The following is a 24,017-nucleotide window of genomic DNA, read 5'->3' on the forward strand; positions in this document are numbered from 1 at the left end:
CCAATAGCATTCCTGAGAGCATTCCAAGGACAGATGCTAAAGACATTCTCAAATGTTTCATCTGCAAAGTGCTTTCCTGCACACCTGGGGTGGCTTAAAAGAGGGCTCCTGGAGATCTGCTTTGGAGACGCAGAGGGTGGGTAAAGAGTCAGAGAATCACAGACTGGGCTGGGCTGGAAGGGGCCTCCACAGCTCATCCAGCCCAACCCCCTGCACTCAGCAGGGACATCCTCCACTAGAGCAGCTTGCCCACAGCCCTGCCCAGCCTCACCTGCAATAGCTCCAGCCATGGGGCCTCAACCACCTCCCTGGGCAACCTGCTGCAGGGTTCCAGCAGCCTCCTGCTGCAGAACTTGTTCCTCACAGCCAATCTCCATCTGCTCTGCTCTGCTTTGCAGCCATTGCCCTCGTCCTGTCCCTGCAGCCCTTTGCAAACAGTCTCTCTGCAGCCTGCCTGTAGCCCCTTCAGGTCCTGGCAGGTTGCTCTTAGGTCTGCCTGGAGCCTTCTCTTCTCCAGGCTGCTCACCCCCAGCTCCCTCAGCCTGTCCCCATGGCAGAGCTGCTCCAAGCCCTGAGCATTTTCATGGCCTCCTCTGGACTCTCTCCACCAGGTCCATGTCCTTGCTGTGCTGAGGGCTCCAGAGCTGGACCCAGCAGTGCAGGTGAGGTCTCAGCAGGGCAGGTTACTGTAAGATTACTCTAAGGTCTCCCTGGAGCTTTCTCTTCTCCAGGCTGAACAACCTCAGCTTCCTCAGCCTGGCCACACAGGAGGTGTTCCAGCCACCACCATCACATCATCAAGGAGGTTTTCTTTAACTTAAGTAAATGTTTCTAATATTTTAAGACCTGAAACCCTGGACCTGTGTTCTAGAGGCCACAGCCTGGGGGGGTTGCCTATCACAGGAAAGGTTTGCAAGGACACAAAGCAAACCTCTCTGGGTTATTTCCTTTTGCATTTGGAGTGTTGCTCACCATCACCTTCTGTTTTCCAGGGACACTGCTGAAACCTGAGCCCAGAGAGCAGCCTGGTAGGACTTCTTCCTCTTTCCAAGAAGCTGTGTTCAGTTTCCAGGCTTTCTGTGGCCAGATGTGGATGTGCCATACCTAGAGGCTTGAAAAGCCCTTTAAACTCACCCAGCCCAGCCATTCTCTAACACTGCCAAGGCTGGGGCTAAACCATGGCCCTCAGCACCACAGCTCTGCCTCTCTGAAGCACCTGCAGGGTGGGGGGTCAGCCTCCCCCCGGGGAGCACACTGCTAATGCTTCTTTGTCTTTCAGCCTACGAGAGCACAGCTGCTGGGTGGATTGTGCATGAGGACAGGCAGTACTACTTCGGCAGGAGCCATGTCCATGGGGCAGAAGCAAGGAGGATTTGCCAGAGGAGCTCTGCAGCTCTTGTTGCCATTGGGAATGAGAGCAAGAGGCACTTCCTCTGGCAATATGTAAGCTCTGAGCCTGCTGATGCTAGCTGAGCTCTCCAGCACAGCAGCTGCAGCAGAGAGGGAACGGGGGGCAGGGGTCCTGAGCCCTTGTCCTGCCTGACAAAGTGGAGAGCAGCCCTGTGCAGGAGGAGCTGGGAGTGCTGGTGGGCAAGTTCTGCATGGGCCAGCAATGTGTCTTAGGGCCAAGGAGACTAATGGGGTCCTGGGGGATATTCAGAAGAGTGTGTCCAGCAGTTCCAAGTTGGTTCTCCTCCCCCTCTGCTCTGGCCTAGAGAGGCCCCACCTGGAATGCTACATCCACTTCTGGACTCCCCAGGTCAAGAGGGACAGGGGTCTGCTAGAGAGAGTTCAAGGAAGGGCTACAGGGATGCTGAAGGGACTGCAGCACTGCCTGAGGAGGAGAGGCTGAGCCCTGGGGCTGCTTAGGCTGCAGAGGAGAAGGCTGAGAGGGGATCTCAGCAATGTCTACCCAGAGCTGAGGGCTGGGGGTCAGCAAGGGAGGCACAGGCACAGCCTCTGCTCACTTGTGCCCTGCCACAGGACAAGGGCCAAGGGATGGGAAGTGCAGCACAGGAAGCTGCAGCTCAAGGTGAGGCAGAACTTGTTTAGTGTGAGGGTGCCAGAGCCCTGGCACAGGCTGCCCAGAGAGGTTGTGCAGTCTCCTTCTCTGCAGCCTTCCCAGCCCTGTCTGGATGTGTTCCTGTGTGACCTGTGCTGGATCCTCTGGCACTGCTCTGGCAGGGGGTGGGACTGGAAGCTCCCCAGAGGTCCTTCCAGCCCCTGACATCCTGGGAGCCTGTGCATGACTTCTTTACATGCCTGTGTACATTCCTGTTCAGGACCTGGGAAGTAACTGCTGCTGCCTTGAGCAGGGAGAGGGAGAAGTGTGGCAGTGCTGCAGGTGCAGCAAAGGACAGCTGAGCTCAGGTTCTTTATCTCTTCCCAGATATGTGATACTGGGCACAGTGATTATTGCTTTACTGTCCACTGCCTTCCTCACTCCAGGATGTTCTCCATGTACCTGTTGCCTGCTGCAAATTGAGTCTGAACCTATAATATTGCCCAAACTGTTCTACAATGTTCTGGCTCAGGTCCCAGTAGAAAAACCAAGGGTCACAGGCATGGTTAATGGACTTCCAGCCTTCTGTGTGGTGTTGAGGATCTGTTTAGTGCTGTGCTAGCTTGAAGCTAGCTGGAATGTTTAGGTGAGAAGGGTTAGATCACAGGCTGTGAACGAGAAACAAGGGTGATGTCTGCTGCACTCATAGGCTTGCTGAGATGTTTTGCAAGAGTAAAAACACAGATAAGGGAGTTGGAGCACAGTCTGAGCTCTGAGCTGCATTTCTCTCTATCCTCACCCTTCATCTCTCTGATTTATCCACCTGCTTCCTAACCCCCTGTCTGACCCTCCATTCTGCCTTGGGCCAAGGCAATGTCTGGGGTAAGGTAGAGAGGGGTGGGAGAAGGTGGAAGGGCAGTTGGGAGCCCCTCCTGGGCACTCAGGTTTCTGGGAGGGCTGCTGTGTTTCTGTGTTACCTTTTCCCTTGCCTATTTCTGTCTATAGCTGTATGTACTGTAACTATCTGCTTGTGTATTGTGCCAGCTGTAAATAGAAGCTTCATTCAACTCCCAGAGCTGCTGAGTCTAGTCTGGGTGACTTCCACAGTGTGAGGGGAGCAGGGAACACCCAAACCATCACAAATGCTTAACTGCTCTTCACTTTTCTTTCAGATTTACAGAAAGGGCATCACAGACTCATATTTCATTGGCTTAGTTGTCAGCTATGATCAGAAATTCAGGTGAGTGAAAGCAAGCAGGTAATGGGCAGCAAGGTCTGCAGGGACAGGACGAGGGCAATGGCTGCAAAGCAGAGCAGAGCAGATGGAGATTGGCTGTGAGGAACAAGTTCTGCAGCAGGAGGCTGCTGGAACCCTGCTACAGGTTGCCCAGGGAGATGTTTGAGGCCTCATGGCTGGAGCTATGGCAGGTGAGGCTGGGCAGGGCTGTGGGCAAGCTGCTGTAGTGGAGGATGTCCCTGCTGAGTGCAGAGGGCTTGGGCTGGGTGAGCTGTGGAGGTCCCTTCCAAGCCAGACCATTGTGTGACTGTGTCCTGATATCACCTTGCTCTATGGGAGCCTTTTGGGTGCTTTCATTTGACATGGTGACAGCTGCTGCACAGCTGACCTCTGGAGTGCTTCAGAAGTCTCAGGTCAGAAGTACTGAGCTCTTCTGACAAGTACATAGCTGAGATTCACTTTGCCTCACCTCTCACAGTGAGGTTAAACACCCAAGCTACCCTCCAGAGGTAGTGAGGGGGAGCAGCTCATTTTAGTGTATTCACCTGACCCACTTTTGACACCAGTTTTAGAATGAGATTAACTTTGAGCAGATCTCCAGTGAGATCTCCAGATCCCCTGGACTCAGAGGAAGCCCAGGAGGTGTTGATAAGATGTGAACTGCAGAGTCGGATCAGACTGATCCCTCTGGTTCCACCTGTGTGAGCTGTGTGCAAGAAGTTTAAGCAGCATCTTGCCTAATGGTTGCTGAAACTGCTGCTGGGGAGCTTGGTTTAGAAATCTCTTTGTAGAAGGCTTCCAGGAGGACACCTCTCTGGGGTCAGAGGCAAGTCTGTGCATTGGTGAGATCTTGGAATTCCAGTCTTGTCCAGACCACAGAAAACTTGCCTTTTGAGCATGACACTGCCAGCCTCTGGCAGAGTAGGATGCTTGTGGGCCTCAAAGGCCATGTGTAAAGAAATGAGAAGCAGCAGCAAAGCTGTGGATGTGTCCTCTCCCCTGCACAGAGAGAGGCTGTGAGAACTGGAGCTGTTGGTCCTTGAGAATGCTCACTGAGAATCTGATCAATGTCTCTCAAGAGCTGAGGGGTGGGGGTCAGGATGAAGGTGCCAGGCTCTGGGGGGTGCTGCCCAGGGACAGGACAAGCAACAACAGGTACAAGCTGGGACCCAGGAGGTTCCAGCTCAGCATGAGGAGCAACTTGTTTGGTGTGAGGGTGCTGGAGCCTGGAGCAGGCTGCCCAGAGAGGCTGTGGAGTCTCCTTCTCTGAAGCCTTTATAAGCCCACCTGGTTTTGTTCCTGTGTGCCCTGCTTTGGGTGACCCTGCTTTGGCGGGGAGGTTGGACTGGATGATGTTTAGAGGTCCCTTGCAACCTCTACCACTCTGTGGGTCTATGCTTCTATGATATGTAGAGCCTTTGCCCTCTGGTCGTTGTTAGCAGCTTGCTTAACCCAGCAATGGCACAGCCCTTTAGCTACCCGAGGCTGGAGATGTCTGTCTGGCAGCTTCCTCTGTACTGTGTCCAGTTCTGGGCTCCTCCAGTCAAGAGAGATGTTGAGGTGCTGGAAGGTGTTGAGAGAAGTGCAGCAAGGAGAAAGTCCTTCCCTGAGAGAGTCATTGGACACTGGAATGGGCTGCCCGGGGAGGTGGTGGAGTCGCCGTCCCTGGAGCTGTTCAAGGCAGGACTGGACGTGGCACTTGGTGCCATGGTCTGGCCTTGAGCTCTGTGCTAAAGGGTTGGACTTGATGATCTGTGAGGTCTCTTCCAACCTTGGTGATACTGTGAGACTGTGAAGGCTGGGGAGGGGCCTGGAGCACAGCCCTGTGAGGAGAGGCTGAGGGAGCTGGGGGGGTGCAGCCTGCAGCAGGGAAGGCTCAGGGCAGAGCTCATTGCTGCCTGCAGCTGCCTGCAGGGAGGCTGTGGCCAGGTGGGGTTGGGCTCTGCTGCCAGACACCCAGCAGCAGAGCAAGGGGACAGAGTCTCAAGCTGTGCCAGGGCAGGTCTAGGCTGGATGTTGTTAGGAAGTTGTTGTCAGAGAGAGTGATTGGCACTGGAATGGGCTGCCCAGGGAGGTGGTGGAGTCTCTGTGCCTGGAGGTGTTGCAGCCAAGCCTGGCTGGGGCACTTAGTGCCATGGTCTGGTTGGTTGGGCAGGGCTGGGTGCTAGGTTGGGCTGGCTGAGCTTGGAGCTCTCTGCCAACCTGCTTGATTCTGAGATTCTGAGATTCTCTCTTCCAGCTGGCTGGATGGCTCCCCAGTGAGCTACACTGCCTGGGCTCCAGGCGAGCCCAACTTTGCCAACAACGACGAGAACTGTGTGATCATGGCAGAGCCTTCTGGTGAGTGCAGTCCCAAACCCAAATATTTGGTTGCAATATTTAGCATCAACAGCCAAAATGTTTGCCAGTCCCACAAGCAGAGAGCTGAGCAGTGCTGGCAGCTTTGGCAGGGAGTGTGCTGGCATTTCCCCACTGCCATCGCTCCCAGCAGACAACCTCACTGCAGCAGCACTGCAGCTGCATCTGGGCAGATGTCTACAGAGCAGCTGCTTCAGCTGCCTCTGCTGAACCTCCCCTGCTGACTGCAAGGGGGGTGGAGTAGATGACCTTTGCAGGTCCGTTCTGCAGGGACAGGACGAGGGCAATGGCAGCAGAGTAGAGCAGGTGGAGATTGGCTGTGAGGAACAAGTTCTGCAGCAGGAGGCTGCTGGAACCCTGCAACAGGTTGCCCAGGGAGGTGGCTGAGGCCCCATGGCTGGAGCTATTGCAGGTGAGGGTGGGCAGGGCTGTGGGCAAGCTGCTCTAGTGGAGGATGTCCCTGCTGAGTGCAGGGGTTGGGCTGGATGAGCTGTGGAGGTCCCTTCCAGCCCAGCCCATTCCATGCCTCTGTGAAACCATTCTGTGATTCCAGCAGGCTTCCTCCCTGCTCAGGAGCACTCTCTGGGGCTAACAGCTGCAACGATGGCTCCAGAGAGTGATTCTCTGTGCTCCACTCCTTCACAGGCCTTTGGAAAGATGTGAGCTGTGCAGTGAAAGCTGCCTTCATCTGTGAGAGGCACAACTCGACTTACTCAGGATTTGCTCCTACTCTACTTCCACCTCTGGGAGGATGCCCTGAAACTTGGTCTTTGTTTAACAACAAGGTGCAGTAACAAATCTCAGCCATATTTAGCAGGTTTGCTACAGGCCAAGAGAAGGATCATCTCTCTCTATACACAGACACAGACATTTCACAGAACCACAGAATCTCAGGGGCTGGAAGGGACCTCCAGAGAGCATCCAGTCCAACCCCCTGCCAGAGCAGCATCTCCCAGGGCAGGGCACACAGGAACACAGCCAGGTGGGCTTGGAAAGGCTCCAGAGAAGGAGACTCCACAGCCTCTCTGGACAGCCTTCTTCAGGCCTCCAGCAGCCTCCAACATCTCCTGTGAGGCCAGGCTGAGGCAGCTGGGGCTGGCAGCTGGCAGCAGAGGAGCCTGAGGGCTGCTCTCAGTGCTGTGCTAAAGCTGTGCAGGGCAGTGTGGGGAGGATGCAGCCAGGCTCTGCCCAGGGCTGGGTAAGGGCAGCACAAGGGGCACTGGGGGCAAGCTGCAGCAGAGGAGGTGCCATGGGAACAGGAGGGGAAACTTTGTCCCTGTGAGGGTGCTGGAGCCTGGAGCAGGCTGCCCAGAGAGGCTGTGGAGTCTCCTTTGGAGCCTTTCCAAGCCCACCTGGCTGTGCTCCTGTGTGCCTTGCCCTGGGAGATGCTGCTCTGGCAGAGGGGTTGGCCTGGGTGACCTTTCAAGGTCCCTTCCAACCCCCAACGTCCTGCGATTCAGAGAGTAGCACAAAGAGCAGTAAATGCCAACTGCAGTACAGAGGATTAGGCAAGCACTGGTGACTTGCTTAGCTCAGCAAAAGAGCTCCTCACCATGTGAGCTTCAAAAGAGCAAGCAACAAGGGAAAGCCCAAATCGCCCCCACAGTGCAATCAGCAGGGAAGCTGTTAGGCAGCAGAGGGCACAGAGAAGGAAGCAGCAGCATGTGTCAGCTCCCCGTGCCTCTGGCCCTCACAACACACAGCAACACAAAAACATTGCTGCTTTTGCCTCTTCCCAGTGCTGTTCTGCCCAAGCTGGGCACTCACACCAGCTCAGGCTTCAGCACAGGCTGTGGGGTAGAACTGAGAGAGCTTCACCCAAGAGATGCCTGCCCCAGGTTGTGTCCCCAGTCAGGAAACAGTTTCAGTGTCTCATTCTGCTTGTAAGTAGAGCTTTGGCTATCTGCTTCACTCCTCAGAAGCACCTGCAGGCTGCCTGCTCTTGCCAGGTGCTAACTCTGGCCACCCCACAGGTTTGTCCCTGCTCCAGAAGCACTGCTGTGCCTGCCTGGCTCTCCTTCTGCAGGCTGAAAGAGTCACACTCCAGCAGCTCCCTCATCTGCTGCTCTCTGCATGCAGTGCAGCTGAGCTGATCAAAACCAAAGGCTCAGATAGTTCCTGGCACTTGGAGTGTTGTCTAATCCTTTGTTCTCCCCACAGTGTTACAAAGTCTTTGGATCCAGAGAAGGAGAGAGGCTGACTTGGCACTCTGCAAGGAGTGCTTGTATAAAGCTGGGGGGGAACCTGGCCTCTATCCACAGTGCACCAGTGCAAGGTATGGCAGCTGGCACCATGGGCACCAAAGAAGAGGCCAGCATGATTTGCCAGCTCATGTTGAGGCTAAACCATGTCAACACAGGCTGAGGGCTGATGAGGTTGAGAGCAAGCCTGCAGAAAAGGACTGGGTGGAGGAGAAGCCAGACAGGAGCCAGCAAAGGCCAATGGCAGCCTGAGCTGTGGCCAGAGATGCAGAGAGGGGATCCTGCCCCTCTGCTCTGCTTTGCTCTGCTCTCCTCAGACCCCACCTGGAGTCCTGTGTGCAGTCCTGGGACCCTCAACACAAGAAGGAAGTGGACCTGATGGAGCAGGCCACAAAGATGCTGAGAGGGCTGGAGAGCCTCTGCTGTGGAGACAGGCTGAGAGAGTTGGGGCTGTGCAGCCTGGAGAAGAGAAGGCTCTGCAGAGACCTTGGAGCTGCATTTCAGTATCTGCAGGGGACCTGCAGGCAGGCTGGGGAGAGACTGTTCAGAAGGGCCTGTGGGGCTAGAATGAGGGCAATGGTTTGCAACTGGAGCAGGGCAGAGTTAGGTTGGGCATCAGGAGGAAGTTCTGCACTATGAGGTTGGTGAGACACTGGAACAGGCTGCCCAGGGATGTGGTTGAGGACCTTGTAAGAAGTCCCTCCCCAGCATTCTAGTCCTTTTCCAGGTACTGGAATGGCTGCTCTGAGTCCTCCCTGGAGCCTTTTTTTCCCTCCAGGCTGAACAGCCCCAGCTAAAAGTTTCTATCATTTATATCTAAAAATCTTTTCCTTTTCTTCTTTTGTTTGCTTGTTTGTGTTTTTTTTCCCCTGCCATTAAACTGCCTCAGTCATCCCAGGCTCACAGGGGACCCAAAGGGATCATCCAGTCCAACCCCCTGCCAGAGCAGGACAATCCTATCTAACACAGATCACACAGGAACTCATCCAGACAGGCCTGCAAAGGCTACACAGAAGGAGACTCCACAACCTCTCTGGGCAGCCTGTGCCAGGGCTCTGGGACACTTAGAGGAAAGAAGTTCCCCCTTGTGCTGAGCTGGAACCTCCTGTGCTACAGCTTCCATCCACTGCTGCTTGTCCTGTCCCAGGGAGCAGTGAGCAGAGCCTGTCCCCCCCTCCTGGCAGCCCTCAGATACTTACAAACATTTATCAAATCCCCTCTCAGTCTTCTCTTCTCCAGACTAAGCAGCCCCAGGTCCCTCAGCCTCTCCTCATCAGCCATGCCCTCCTGTCCCCTCATCATCCTCGTAGTCCTCCACTGGACCCTCTCCAGCAGATCCCTGTCCCTCTTCAACTGGGGAGCCCAAAACTGAACACAGGATTCAAGATGAGGTCTCAGCAGGGCAGAGTAGAGGGGGAGGAGAACCTCCCTTGGTCTGCTGGACACACTGCTCCTAATTCCCCGTGGTCAGTCTTGTCTCTTACCATTAACTCACAGCCCAAGAGGGCTGAACCCAGTATGTGCCATGTTTTGAGGAGGGGGTTGCTGGTTTCAGCTGGAGTTTGGGTTACACTGCATTGGAAGGAAGGTAACTCCTCACCTACTCTTTCTCTCTGATCTCTTTTTGTTTGCTTGTTTTTAACAGCCTTCTTCACCCTCCTCCTGAAGGATGTCACCAACGAAACCTGGATTGGGCTGAATGACATTAACCATGAGGATAGGTATCTGTGGACAGATGGAAGCTTGTTTGACTACTCCTACTGGGCAGCAGGATTCCCCTTCAGAGATAAATACATATATGATGGCTACAAGTATGTTACAATAGAGGTAAACAGAGGAACATCAGACAGTGCTTCACTTAGAGAACATGCTCATGGTTAGCAGAACCACAGACTGGGCTGGGCTGGAAGGGGCCTCCACAGCTCATCCAGCCCAACCCCCTGCACTCAGCAGGGACATCCTCCACTAGAGCAGCTTGCCCACAGCCCTGCCCAGCCTCACCTGCAATAGCTCCAGCCATGGGGCCTCAAACACCTCCCTGGGCAACCTGCTGCAGGGTTCCAGCAGCCTCCTGCTGCAGAACTTGTTCCTCACAGCCAATCTCCATCTGCTCTGCTCTGCTTTGCAGCCATTGCCCTCGTCCTGTCCCTGCAGCCCTTTGCAAACAGTCTCTCTGCAGCCGCTTTCTAACCCCTTCAGGTCCTGGCAGGCTGCTCTAAGGTCTCCCTGCAGCCTTCTCCAGACTGAACAGCCTCAATTCTTTCAGCCTGGCTTCACAGCAGAGCTGCTCCAGCCCTGTGATCACCTTTATGTCCTCCTCTGGACCTGCTGCACCAAGTCCATGTCCTTGGTGTGCTAAGGGCTTCAGAGCTCTCACCAGCAGTGCAGGTGAGGTCAGAGCAGAGCAGAGGGGCAGGATCCCCTGATTCCATCTCTGCCCACACTGCTCTGGATGCAGCCCAGGCTGCCCTTGGCCTTCTGTGCTGCCAGCTCACACTGCCTGCTCCTGGCCAGCTTCTCCCCCACCAGCATCCCCAAGTCCTTTTCCTCAGGGCTGCTTTCCATCCCCTCCTCCTCCAGACTGCACTGGCAGTGAGGATTGCTCCAGCCCAGCTGCAGGACCCTGCACTTGCTCTTGTTGAACCTCCTGAGGTTCACCCTGGCCGCACCTCTCCAGCCTGTCCAGTCTGACCAGTCTGAGTTCCCTCAACCAGGACCCAACATTTCAACTCCTTAAAGCTGCATGAATCTCCAGGGAGGAAGTTTTTGAAGCTATGCTCAGGCCTGTTTGGAATCTATACTTAGTGCAAGTCCTTTGCAGAAGCCTGGAGCTACAGAGAAGGCCTCCTGTACCCCAATTATTGCTAGGATTAATTGGGTTTACTGAGTTTGACTGAAAGTATTCAGTACTACCAGCTTGGATTCTTACTTTGGCTTAATGTTTCTCCTTGCACAGCATGAATCCAAGTGAAAGCTCAGCAAATCCAGTACAGATGACCACAGACTAGGCAGTAGAGCAGCTTTGGGGCACTCCAGCACAATTTACCTAACTGGCAGAAGTTCTTGCAGTAAGCAAAGACAGCACAGCAGAACGAGCTGATTTGCCAAGAAACACCAAAGGAAGAGTCAGAGAATTAGAGAAGGAAGCTCTGGACTTTGTCTCCCCCAGCCTGTCCCCGCGGTCTTGCCAGCACTGCTGCACCTCAGCACTGTCCCTTTCCTTTCAGACTGACTGCATCGCAATCGTGAAGAGGTCTGCAGAGGCAGCAGGGCGCTGGGAGAACACTGACTGCGGGCAGAACGGGAGCTACCTGTGCCAGATGGACAGCAGTAAGCTCTGCTTTTCACCTGCTTGCTTGGCAGGCACCTCCTGAGCTCTCTGACTGCAAGGAGGCAGCTGTAGCTGCCCAGCTTGTGGCAGTCAGGGTGAGGGCTGCTTTGCCAGCTGAGCAATTCCAGACACAAAACCCACTCTGGGGGAATGATGACAAACATTTTGGCTTGATGGTCTCTCCCCTACCAGCATCTCCACTAAGGCTGGCCTCATCCGCACTGCAGACACGAACACTTAGATCAGTTGCCTGAACGTGGCAAGATGCTTTGGAGGCAGGATTCACCTGAGCCAAAGGCTCCAAAGAGGTTGGAGGGGCTGTGCCTTGGGCTCTCTAGAGATAGAAGAGTGCAGCCACCTGTGCTTGACTGCCCTAGCACAGATACAGCTGTCTGAACGTGGCAGTAGAGGCTTTGGAGGCAGGATTCACCTGAGCCAAAGGCTCCAAAGAGGTTGGAGGGGCTGTGCCTTGGGCTCTCTAGAGATAGAAGGGTGCAGCCACCTGTGCTTGACTGCCCTAGCACAGGTACAGCTGTCTGAACGTGGCAGTAGAGGCTTTGGAGGCAGGATTCACCTGCCTCATGCTGAGCTAAAGGCTCCAAAGAGAAGAGCTGTGCCTTGTGCTGTGTAGGGACAGAGAAGTGCAGCCACCTGTGCTTGACTCCCCTAGCACAGATCCAGGCACCCAAATCAGGTTATGTTGCACACACAAATACAGAGCATAAAGAGAATCCCATCAGTGGCCTCCTTACCTGGCTTGACACCGTCCCAAAAGCTGCTTTCCCCCCCTCACCCCCAAGCTAAGCCTTTCCTGGCTGCAAAGCCCTCCCCCAGGCTCAGCCGGGGGTTGAGCAAGGTCAGTGAAAGTGGCTGCTTTGCAGTCTCCACCAATGCTTTTGCATCACAAAGCAGAGTCAGCAGCAGGGCAACCTTTCCAGTGTCCTTCGTGTGTCCTCAGGCTGGGAGGCACACCCTGAGTGCAGGCACACTGCAGAGCCCGCAGAAGGGAACTGCTGAGCAGCAAGTGACAGTACAGGAAGGAGCCACATCCGGGCCAGATGTGCCATGGTTCCACCCTGCACAGCTGCAGAGAGCTGCCTGGGGGTGTCACTAGCAACAGCAACAGCCAGGGGGTCCTCCATACTGCCCTCAGAGGCAGCTTTTGGCCTCTTTTGTGTTCCCATCCACTGGCACCAGGGCTTGGTCTTCTACTTCATAAAATCATAGAGTCACAGCATGGGTTAGGTTGGAAGGGAGCTCAAAGCTCAGCCAGTGCCAACCCCCTGCCATAGGCAGGGACACCTCCCACTGGAACAGATTGCTCAAGACCTCATCCAACCTGGCCTTGAGCACCTCCAGGGAAGTGGTGGAGCAGAGAAGCACCCAATGTGATCAAACCTGTGCCAGTGTCTCACCACCCTCACTGCAAACAGCTTCTTCCTAACAGCCACTTTCAATCTCCCCTCTGCCACTTCAAACCCATTCCTCCTCCTCTTGTCATCACCACACCTTGTCAATAGTCCCTCCCCAGCCTTCCTGTAGGTCCCCTTCAGATCCTGCAAGGCCACTCCAAGGTCTCCTGGAAGCCTTCTCCTCTCCAGGCTGCACAGCCCCAACTCTCTCAGCCTGTGCTCAGGGCAGAGCTGCTGCAGCCCTCTCAGCATTTTGGTGGCCTCCTCTGCACTGGCTCCAACACTTCCATGTCCTGCTTGTGCTGGGGGCTGCAGAACTGCCCCCAGGACTGCAGGTGGGGTGTGAGGAGAGCAGAGCCAAGGGGCAGAATCCCCTCCCTTGCCCTGCTGCCCACACTGCTCTTGCTGCAGCCCAGCACAGGGTTGTGCCTGGGCTGCACTCACCCTGCAGGCTCCTGTTGAGCTTTGCATCACTCCAGACCCCCAGGTCCTCAGGGCTGCTCTCAGCCATTCCCCACCTAGCCTGGAGTTGTGCTCAGGACTGTGCTCACCCAGGTGCAGTACTTTGCACTTGGCCTTGTTGAATATCATGAAGTTGGCCTAGGCACAGCTCTGCAGGTGCCTCTGGATGGATGGATCCCTGCCCTCTAGCAAGTCGACTGTGCCACACAGCTTGGTGCCATCAGCAGCTTTGCTGAGGGGGCACTCAAATCCTCTGTCCACATTGCTGACAAAGATGCTAGACAGCTGAAGTTCCATGCCAACCATTCGAGGTACAACTAGAGCTCCCTTTTCCACTTCACCCAGCAGAGTCACAAACTTTGCTTAGAGTGAAATGCACTCCTGTTTTGGGACAGAAGTGGTTCACAGATCCTGCCTCTGGTCGAGCTTACAGACTGCAGCTGCACTCTGTAAGCAGGACCTAGAGAGCTGTAGAGGGGATCCCTGAGTGCCCAGTTTGAGTGGTCACTCCTCTGCTCTGTGGCTGTCCAGGGGTACACAGAGCTGTAGAGGGGATCCCTGAGTGCCCAGTGTGAGTGGTCACTCCTCTGCTCTGTGGCTGTCCAGGGGTACACAGAGCTGTAGAGGGGGTCACTCCTCTGCTCTGTGGCTGTCCAGGGGTACACAGAGCTGTAGAGGGGGTCACTTCTCTGCTCTGTGGCTATGCAGGGGTACACAGAGCTGTAGAGGGGGTCACTCCTCTGCTCTGTGGCTATGCAGGGGTACACAGAGCTGTAGAGGGGGTCACTTCTCTGCTCTGTGGCTGTCCAGGGGTACACAGAACTGTAGAGGGGGTCACTCCTCTGCTCTGTGGCTGTCCAGGGGTACACAGAGCTGTAGAGGGGGTCACTCCTCTGCTCTGTGGCTATGCAGGGGTACACAGAGCTGTAGAGGGGGTCACTCCTCTGCTCTGTGGCTGTCCAGGGGTACACAGAGCTGTAGAGGGGGTCACTTCTCTGCTCTGTGGCTATGCAGGGGTACACAGAGCTGTAGAGGGGGTCACTTCTCTGCTCTGTGGCTGTCCAGGGGTACACAGAACTGTAGAGGGGGTCACTCCTCTGCTCTGTGGCTATGCAGGGGTACACAGAGCTCATTTTCCCTAAGCCCTGGTTGCAGGAGTTACAGGAGAGTTTAAAACAGTTCCAAGTTGCCATTAAATCTCTCTCCTGTGTTTTAAAGAAAAGCTTCTACCTGCTGCTTGTGCTGCCACACTACATTCATCTGTTACTCTAAATGCAGTTAGGAATTCTTCCACTCTTTGCTCCCTTTCCTCTCAAATCTGTACCTCTTCCCTACAGAGCCTGAACTGTTTCATCCCACGACTGCTCCAGACTCTGATTTTGTCCACTATGGTAACAGCAGCTATTTAATCATCCCCTCCAAACTCAGTTGGGAAGAAGCAAGAAAAGCCTGCAAGGAGAAATCTTCAGAGCTTGCCAGTGTGCTTGATACTTACAGCAATGCATTCCTGCTGCTGCAGGCAGCACAGCATGGAGAGCCCTTGTGGATTGGGCTCAACAGCAATGTGGTAAGAGTAAGATACTGAGAGGTGCTGTGGTTAAATGCAAGGACTGTAGTACTCCTGGCTCAGGAGCAGTGTGGGCAGCAGGACCAGGGCAGTCTTTCTGCCCCTGTGCTCAGCACTGCTCAGGCCACACCCTGAGTGCTGCGCCCAGTTCTGGGCTCCTGAATTCAAGAGAGATGTTGAGGTGCTGGAAGGTGTTGAGAGAAGTGCAGCAAGGCTGGGGAGGGGCCTGGAGCACAGCCCTGTGAGGAGAGGCTGAGGGAGCTGGGGGGGTGCAGCCTGCAGCAGAGGAGGCTCAGGGCAGAGCTCATTGCTGTCTGCAGCTGCCTGCAGGGAGGCTGTAGCCAGGTGGGGTTGGGCTCTGCTGCCAGGCACCCAGGGACAGAACAAGAGGACACAGCCTCAAGCTATGCCAGAGCAGGTCTAGGCAGGATGTTAGGAGGAAGTTGTTGGCAGAGAGAGTGATTGGCATTGGAATGGGCTGCCCAGGGAGGTGGTGGAGTCCCCATCCCTGGAGCCTTACCAGTCCTGTCTGGATGTGTTCCTGTGTGACCTGTGCTGGATTCTCTGGTCCTGCTCTGGCATGGGGGTTGGACTGGAAGCTCTCCAGAGGTCCCTTCCAGCCCCTAACAACCTGTGAGCCTGTGACTCCAAACTGATAATGTTGCCCAGCTAAGCAGTGAGCAGCAGCAGTATCCTGGAAGCACTCTCCTTAGCCACACTGCTGCGCCTTACTTCTAGGCTGCTGCGTTGTGATTCAACCAACGTTTCACCATCCTTAGCACACCTCAGCACAGATACACTCAGTGACCTCTGCATGGCACTGTGGAAACCTGCAGTTGTGTAACCTTTGTTCCCTGGACCAGCAGATCCCAGTGCAGAAAGCTTCTGTTGAATGTCTGCTTCAATTTCAGAGTTATGGCTATCACAGGTGGAGTGACAGAAGGAAGGTGACCTTTTCTATCTGGGACTACAGAGAACCACACCAGAAAAGGGCCTGTGCCTACCTAGACCTCCAGGGGACATGGAAAACTGCACCTTGTGGTGAAAAACACTTCTCTGCCTGCAAAGCATCTGAGGGTAAGCTACAATTATGGCTTCTGGGCTGATGGCAGAACCCTTGCTGGGCCTGCTTTGGCTGAAATACAGCTTAGAATAGAGTAAGAGTAAGAAAAATAATGAGAGAAGAAGAATAAAAGAAGAAGCTGATAAGAATAAGGATGAAAGAGTAAGTGAATGAGAATAAAAGAATAAGAATCAGAGAATAAGAGTGGAAGAATAAGAGCATAAGCATGAAAGAAGAATACTGGAAGAAGAATAAGAATGAAAGAATAATATTGTAGGAACAAGAAAAGAAGAATAAAAGCATGAGAATAAAACAGTAAGCATAAGATAATAAGAATAAAAATGAAAAAAAAAAGATAATAAGAATGAAGGAATGAGAGAGCAAGGAAGAGAGGATAAGAGAATAAGAATGAAGGAATGAGAGAGCAAGGAAGAGAGGATAAGAGAATAAGAATGAAGGAATGAGAGAGTAAGGAAGAGAGGATAAGGGAATAAGAATGAAGGAATGAGAGAGTAAGGAAGAGAGGATAAGAGAATAAGAATGAAGGAATGAGAGAGTAAGGAAGAGAGGATAAGGGAATAAGAATGAAGGAATGAGAGGGTAAGGAAGAGAGGATAAGAGAATAAGAATGAAGGAATGAGAGAGTAAGGAAAAGAGGATAAGAGAATAAGAATGAAGGAATGAGAGAGTAAGGAAGAGAGGATAAGAGAAGAAGAATGAAGGAATGAGAGAGTAAGGAAGAGAGGATAAGAGAATAAGAATGAAGGAATAAGAGAGTAAGGAAGAGAGGATAAGAGAATAAGAATGAAGGAATGAGAGGGTAAGGATAATAGAATAAGAGAGTAAGGATGAGAGGATAAGAGTAGGAATTAAAATTGAGAAATGTCTTTGCTGCAAGAGTGGTGAGGGCTTGGGACAGGCTGCCCAGGGAGGTGCTGGAGTCCCCACCCCTGGAAGTGTTGAAGGAGCTGCAGTTTGTAAGAGGTGAGTGCCAGGAGGCTGGAGCCAGCTCTGCTGGGGGATGCCCAGTGCCAACACAAGGGGCACTGGTGGAAGCTGAGGCAGAGGAAGTGCCATGGAAGCAAGAGGAGGATTTTTTTCCCTGTGAGGGTGACAGAGCCTGGCACAGGCTGCCCAGGGGGGCTGTGGAGTCTCCTTCTCTAGAGATATTCCAACCCCACCTGGATGTGTTCCTGTGTGATCTGTTGCAGGTGATGCAACACCCAAGACAACAAACTAGAAGCAAGAAGCCCTGAAACACTCCCATATCTTTGAGCCAAATTCTCCTGGCTTTTCTTTTTCTGCTTTTTTTTTCCTGTTTGTTTTTGTTTGGGGGCTGATTTATTTATTTATTTATTTATGTAAGTTTGTTGGTTGCAAACAAATCAACCAGAAGGGGAAGCCCTGAAACACTGAAATGTCCTTGAGGCAGTCCAAGTTGGGCGTAGGTAGCAACAGAAGAGCACAGGCTGACAGTGGATGCTGCAGCTGGGACTGAGCAGCTCTGCCTCTCGTTGCACCCACGGCACAGTCACTGCCAGGTCTGGCACTCTGTGCCACAGGACATTTCAAATGGTTGCACAGATCGGAGAGGGAAGCCTCCGTAACATCTCCTTTCTTCCAGGTGTGCTTCCCTCTGCTGCCCCGCAGGATGCTGGCCAATGTCCTGCCTCTGACCACACCTTCTGGATTCCTTTCCGAAGCCACTGCTACAGCTTCAACAGCAACGAAATGAGCTGGGCTCAGGCTGTGCTTCAGTGCATCCAAGCAGGTACAGCCCTGGCTCTCAGCCCAAGGTGGGATGCATCCTGCCAGGCCCCCAACGCCGTGCTCCTGCTGGCTCCCCAGTGTGGTCTCGTAAAGGCTTACCCCTCCTGGGGGTGGGCTGGAGCTGACCCCAGGTGCAGTGGTTGGCCCACTCCACTCCCTGCCCAGGGCCCCTATGGAAACAGAGGAACTTGCTGCTTCTTGCTCTCTTTGCCTGCCTGCCTGATAGCACCACCCCTGCTCCTGCTGCTCCTCTTCTGCTACGTGGCCATCCCACCCTGCTCCTACTGCTCCTCTTCTGCTACGTGGCCATCCCACCCTGCTCCTGCTGCCCCTCTTCTGCTACGTGGCCATCCCACCCTGCTCCTGCTGCCCCTCTTCTGCTACGTGGCCATCCCACCCTGCTCCTGCTGCTCCTCTTCTGCTACATGGCCATCCCACCCTGCTCCTGCTGCCCTTCTTCTGCTACGTGGCCATCCCACCCTGCTCCTGCTGCCCCTCTTCTGCTAGGTGGCCATCCCACCCTGCTCCTGCTGCCCCTCTTCTGCTAGGTGGCCATCCCACCCTGCTCCTGCTGCCCCTCTTCTGCTAGGTGGCCATCCCACCCTGCTCCTGCTGCCCCTCTTCTGCTAGGTGGCCATCCCACCACATGGTGCATCACCATTTCCTGGCTCTGCCCCCACCCATTGCCAGCACTCTGGTTGCATACACATTTTTGGACCTTGTTTCCCTTCCCTATACCTCTTTGTAACTCCTCTACCTTAAATACCTTTTATTTATTGTTAAAGGCTTTTTTCCTTTCTGCTTTGAGTCTGTGGGAAGCTTCAATTAGAACCAATGCAGATCCCAAAGGGCAAAGCACAGGTGACCAGGCCAAGGGCCTTACTTCAATCAGCAATGGAACTTTATTGTTTGGCCTTAAGAGGTTGAGGAGAGTGAGAGGAGAAAGGGGAAAAGTGAAGAGGGAAAAAGGGGAAGAGGTCCTACAGCTACCAACAATGTGGGGGTCCCAAAGATGGTCCCAGGATCCAGTCCTGCTCTTCTTCTTCTTCTTTCTTCTTCTTTCTTCTTCTTTCTTCTTCTTTCTTCTTCTTTCTTCTTCTTTCTTCTTCTTTCTTCTTCTTTCTTCTTCTTTCTTCTTCTTTCTTCTTCTTCTTTCTTCTTCTTGTAGCCTTCCTTCTTCTCTCTGGAAAAGACCTCTGCTGTTGCAGTGAAGGGCAGTGGTGCAGTTGAGATCTCAAGCAGAAGCTCCTGAGGCTCTAATCTGTTGCTAGGGAGACATCTTTTAGATTTAACTTCACACCTGCTGCTAACCAAACTCCACTCTCTGCCCCTCATGCCCCCACCAGGTAAGGTTCCAAGAGTGACCAAGGAGGAGCAACCAAGGTTAGGGTTCCAGGCATGCCCAAGGAGGAGTGACTAAGGTTAAGTGTTCCAGGCACACCCAAGGGGAAGTGGCCAAGGTTAAGGTTTGCAGACTTCCACAAGGAAGAGTGACCAAGCTTAAGGTTTCCAGGAGTGACCAAGGTTAAGGGTTCCAGGAGTGACCAAGGTTAGGGGTTCCAGGCATGCCCAAGGAGGAGTGACCAAGGTTAAGGTTCCAGGCATGCCCAAGGAGGAGTGACCAAGGTTAAGGGTTCCAGGAGTGACCAAGGTTAAGGTTCCAGGCATGCCCAAGGAGGAGGGACCAAGGTTAAGGTTCCAGGCATGCCCAAGCAGGAGTGACCAAGGTTAAGGTTCCAGGCATGCCCAAGGAGGAGTGACCAAGGTTAAGGGTTCCAGGCATGCCCAAGGAGGAGTGACCAAGGTTAGGGGTTCCAGGCATGCCCAAGGAGGAGTGACCAAGGTTAGGGGTTCCAGGCATGCCCAAGGAGGAGTGACCAAGGTTAGGGTTCCAGGCATGCCCAAGGAGGAGTGACCAAGGTTAAGGTTCCAGGCATGCCCAAGGAGGAGTGACCAAGGTTCAGGTTCCAGGCATGCCCAAGGAGGAGTGACCAAGGTTCAGGTTCCAGGCATGCCCAAGGAGGAGTGCCTGAGCTGTGGTCTGGGCCTGACGAGGTTTGCCCAAGGCATGGTGTGCCCTGGAGGCAGGCAGTGAGGCCAGGAGCTGTGTTTGGTGTTACAATGATGTTAGGATGAGCAAAGTTCCCTGGAGTTGATGGTCCCCTTGGCAGTGCCAGGGCATCAGTCCCTGATGGCAGCAGCTCCATCCTTAGGTGCCCAGGCAGCACTCTTGAACAGTGGCACTGCTGCTGCTGTTTGTCAGTTACACTGAATTTAAGGTGATCCATTTGCCATTTGCCTTCTTTCTTTCAAGCTGTGCTTTTTCCTTGAAGGATTTATTCATTAACAAGATTCCACTTTTTAATAAGACTTCTGAGTGGTCTAACTTCTCCCCAGCCTTATTCCCTCTTTTCCATTCTCTTCCCTGACAAGGTGTGTGTGATCCAGATGGGGCTGGGTGCTCTGCCTGGAAGTTCCCCAGCAGCCTGCAGAGCCAGGAGAGGATTTTCCTTTCCCCCCTTGCAGTCATCTGGTCCTGGCCAAGACCATGAGTTGCTCCTTGGCCCTCTTCCACCTGTGCAGCTGAATCATCAACTCCTTCATCCATGTGTCAGGAGGTAGTGAAAGAGAAAGGGAAGCACTATGGTGCCCAGAAGACACAGGTCCTTTTGTTTCCTATCTTTTCAGATCCTTTTGGCCCTTTTGCTCCACCACCACCATCAAAAAAAGTTCACACTTGATTTCTGTTTCCTTTGCTATATTCCATGCTACTAAATATCCTCTCAAACCAGAGAGAATAAACAACTAACCATGCATAACAGCCATGGAAAGTATTATCCAGCCACTTGAAAACAAAGTATGCTTTTGTGCTCTTCAAAAATCATCATCAGCTCAACAGGGGCAGTGATCCACTGGACAGTCCAGCAGAGGGCTACAGGGATGCTGGAGGGACTGCAGCACTGCCTGAGGAGGAGAGGCTGAGCCCTGGGGCTGCTTAGGCTGCAGAGGAGAAGGCTGAGAGGGGATCTCAGCAATGCCTACCCAGAGCTGAGGGCTGGGGGTCAGCAAGGGAGGCACAGGCACAGCCTCTGCTCACTTGTGCCCTGCCACAGGACAAGGGCCAAGGGATGGGAAGTGCAGCACAGGAAGCTGCAGCTCAAGGTGAGGCAGAACTTGTTTAGTGTGAGGGTGCCAGAGCCCTGGCACAGGCTGCCCAGAGAGGTTGTGCAGTCTCCTTCTCTGCAGCCTTCCCAGCCCTGTCTGGATGTGTTCCTGTGTGCCCTGTGCTGGATCCTCTGGCACTGCTCTGGCAGGGGGTGGGACTGGAAGCTCTCCAGAGGTCCTTCCAGCCCCTGACATCCTGGGAGCCTGTGCATGACTTCTTTACATGCCTGTGTACATTCCTGTTCAGGACCTGGGAAGTAACTGCTGCTGCCCTGAGCAGGGAGAGGGAGAAGTGTGGCAGTGCTGCAGGTGCAGCAAAGGACAGCTGAGCTCAGGTTCTTTATCTCTTCCCAGATGTGTGATATTGGGCACAGTGATTATTGCTTTACTGTCCACTGCCTTCCTCACTCCAGGATGTTCTCCATGTACCTGTTGCCTGCTGCAAATTGAGTCTGAACCTATAATATTGCCCAAACTGTTCTACAATGCTCTGGCTCAGGTCCCAGTAGAAAAACCAAGGGTCACAGGCATGGTTAATGGACTTCCAGCCTTCTGTGTGGTGTTGAGGATCTGTTTAGTGCTGTGCTAGCTTGAAGCTAGCTGGAATGTTTAGGTGAGAAGGGTTAGATCACAGGCTGTGAACGAGAAACAAGGGTGATGTCTGCTGCACTCATAGGCTTGCTGAGATGTTTTGCAAGAGTAAAAACACAGATAAGGGAGTTGGAGCTGCTGAAAACTAAGACTGAACCTACTGTGGTCTTGCCAGAGGATTGGACTGGAAGAGGTCCAGAGGTCCCTTCCAACTTCTAACATCCTGTGCTCCTATGATCAATTTCACTATGCCCTCACATCCTTCGTTGCTGCTGACATCTCTCACAGCTCAATGTGATTTTCTGGTCTTTACCTCAACCCTTGCTTGCTCCCTACCACCTGGGCTGGTTTTCTATTAACCAGGCTGCTGACTACCACTGACTTCTATGGCAGGAACTACCTCTGAGCACCTTCTCTTGATTATCTTGCAGGTGGCACACTGACTTCTGTAGAAGATGTGGCTGAATCAAACTTCTTAGCAGAGCATGCAGACCTACACAGGAGCAAGACCAGTGGCTTTTGGATAGGAATCTACAGAGCTTTCAATGGTGAGCACTGACTTCTGTGAAACTCTGGAGTCCTGCAGCTGGGGAGGCACAGCAGCAGTCCCCACTGCAGACTAGGGGTGTCCTGCTGGAAAGCAGCTCCACGGAGAAAGACCTTGGAGTGCTGGTGGGCAGCAAGTTCTGCCTGGGGCAGCAATGTGCCCTTGTGGCAAAGAGGGCCAATGGCATCCCGGGAGACATCGGGGAAAACATGGCCAGCAGGGCTAGGGAGATTCTGCTCCCCCTCTGCTCTGTCCTGCCGAGACCACAGCTGCAGTACTGCATTAAATTTGGGCTCCCCAGTTCAAGAGAGAGAGGGACCTGCTGGAGAGAGTCCAACAGTGAGGTATGAAGAAAGTTTGAGAGCCCTGGGGCTGTTCAGTGTGGAGCTGAGAAGGCTGAGAGGGGATCTGATCAATGTCAGAGTTGATGCCCAAAGTTCATGCTTTAATTTTAGCTGATCCTGTGTTTAAGCAGTACAGTAAAAGCTGCTTGGTTCTTAAGGAGTGCTGCTGCTGCTGCTGGGAATTTAGAAAACCTAATATCTGAGATGTATAGATATATATGTGTGTGTATTTCAGTGTGAAGCTTTAGTACCCTGGATAAAAACCCAGGGATGAGTCAATTAAACTGAATGGGTTATGGCTGGCAAAGCTGAAAATCATTATTTGGAAAAGTAATGCTATTGGCTTTAAGATGAAAAGCAAATTGAATGAAGTGCTTTATTAGACTGAGAAATAATATTGCCAGAAAATGGTTTTGGTTGGAAGGGCTCCTGAAAACCATCCAGCTTCACCCCCCTGCAAGAATACCTTCCACCAGACCAGCTTGCTCAAGGCCCATCCCAACCTGGCATCCAATGCAGCAGGCTTGGAGCCTCCACAGCTTCTCTGGACAACCTGTTCCAGTGCTTCACCACCCTCATGGAGGAGAATTTCCTCCTCATGTCCAGTCTCAATGCAGCTTCTTCCAGTTTGAAGCCATTGTCCCTCCTCCTGTCACTGCATGCCTTTGTCAAAGGTCCCTCTGCAGGTCTCCTGTAGCCTCCTTCATGCACTGGAAGACTGCTTTAAGGTCTTCTCTTGTCCAGCAGCTGCCCTGCTCTCTCAGTTCAGATCTGATGTGGGACTCAGTGTTGCTACTACCGTTTGTACCTCCAGGGCAGCTGCTTTGGCAAGACCACAGAGCGATAGACTTTGCCAACTGGGCTGCAGGGCAGCCCTTGGAGGGGCAGCTGCAGTGCTGCGTGGAGCTGTCTGCTCTCTCTGGCTACTGGAGCAGCCTTCCCTGCTCTTCCCAGAAGGGTTTCATCTGTAAGAAGCCAAAAAGTAAGTGACTTCTTGAATGTCTGCTCTTGCTCTTTCTGCTTCAGTTCAGCAGTAGTAGCACACTGTGGTCCTACGAAAGGCCAGCTCCAAATGCTCTGTTTGCTGCCTTCCTTATCACCTGTTCAGACAGAAAGATGAGTCCATAGTTACCCTTCTTGGGCAACCCTGGTCCTGCTTTATTGCTGCAGATCTCCACAGCTGCTTCTGTTCTGTGAGGAATATTCAGTTAATGACTGAAAAAATGATCAGTGTTCTCTGAAAAGCTTTTAAACCCCTCTGTGGCTTTGCCCCCCTCCAACAGCACACAGATTGCCCTACTGACAGAGTCACAGGCACAGAATTGTCAGGGCTGGCAGGGACCTCAAGGATCAGCCAGTGCCAACCCTCCCTGCTGTGGGCAGGGACACCTCACACTTAAGCAGGTTGCCCAGAGCCACATCCAGCCTGGCCTTAAAAACTCCAGGGATGAGGCTTCCACCACCTCCCTGTGCAACCTGTGCCAGTGTCTCAGCATCCTCATGCTGAACAACTTCTTCCTAATGTCTAATCTAAATTTCCCCTCCTCTAGGTTGGATCCATTCCCCTCAGTACTGTCACTACCTGACACCCTAAAAAGTCCCTCCCCAGCTTCTTGTAGCCCCCTGCAGATACTGCAAGGCCACAATAAGCTCTCCTGGGAGCCTTCTCTTCTCCAGACTGCACAACTCCAGCTCCCTTAGCCTGTCCCCATAGCAGAGCAGCTCCAGGCCTCTCAGCATCCTCATGGCACCTTCCAGCACCTCCAGACCTTTCTGGAGGTGGGGTCTCAGCAGAGTGAAACAGAGGGGCAGAATCCCCTCCCTGGCCCTGCTGCCCACACTGCTTTTACCTGACTTAGCATTCCCTCTCTGTGGACAAGGCTTGCAGCAGACATCATCTTTTCTTCCTCCTGCTCCCTGGCATGCAGACTGCTCCAGCAAGGGCTGGAGGAAGCAATTTCATTTCA

General features: G+C 53.4%; 1 protein-coding gene across 1 annotated transcript in view; it reads left to right on the forward strand.

Moving 5' to 3' along the window:
• LOC135185552 (macrophage mannose receptor 1-like) overlaps positions 1-24,017 on the forward strand; it is a 52,679-nt gene that overhangs the window by 24,944 nt on the left and 3,718 nt on the right. The window contains exons 14-26 of the mRNA XM_064162332.1: positions 993-1,028; positions 1,280-1,443; positions 3,175-3,242; positions 5,479-5,579; positions 6,243-6,382; positions 7,758-7,872; positions 9,444-9,625; positions 11,026-11,128; positions 14,341-14,570; positions 15,482-15,647; positions 17,258-17,404; positions 21,591-21,707; positions 22,865-23,032. Coding sequence (XP_064018402.1) covers positions 993-1,028; positions 1,280-1,443; positions 3,175-3,242; positions 5,479-5,579; positions 6,243-6,382; positions 7,758-7,872; positions 9,444-9,625; positions 11,026-11,128; positions 14,341-14,570; positions 15,482-15,647; positions 17,258-17,404; positions 21,591-21,707; positions 22,865-23,032 — 1,737 coding nt within the window. The remainder of the gene's footprint in view (positions 1-992; positions 1,029-1,279; positions 1,444-3,174; positions 3,243-5,478; positions 5,580-6,242; positions 6,383-7,757; positions 7,873-9,443; positions 9,626-11,025; positions 11,129-14,340; positions 14,571-15,481; positions 15,648-17,257; positions 17,405-21,590; positions 21,708-22,864; positions 23,033-24,017) is intronic.

This window comes from Pogoniulus pusillus, chromosome 23 (assembly GCF_015220805.1).
Source record: "Pogoniulus pusillus isolate bPogPus1 chromosome 23, bPogPus1.pri, whole genome shotgun sequence".
Taxonomy (NCBI): Eukaryota; Metazoa; Chordata; class Aves; order Piciformes; family Lybiidae; genus Pogoniulus; species Pogoniulus pusillus.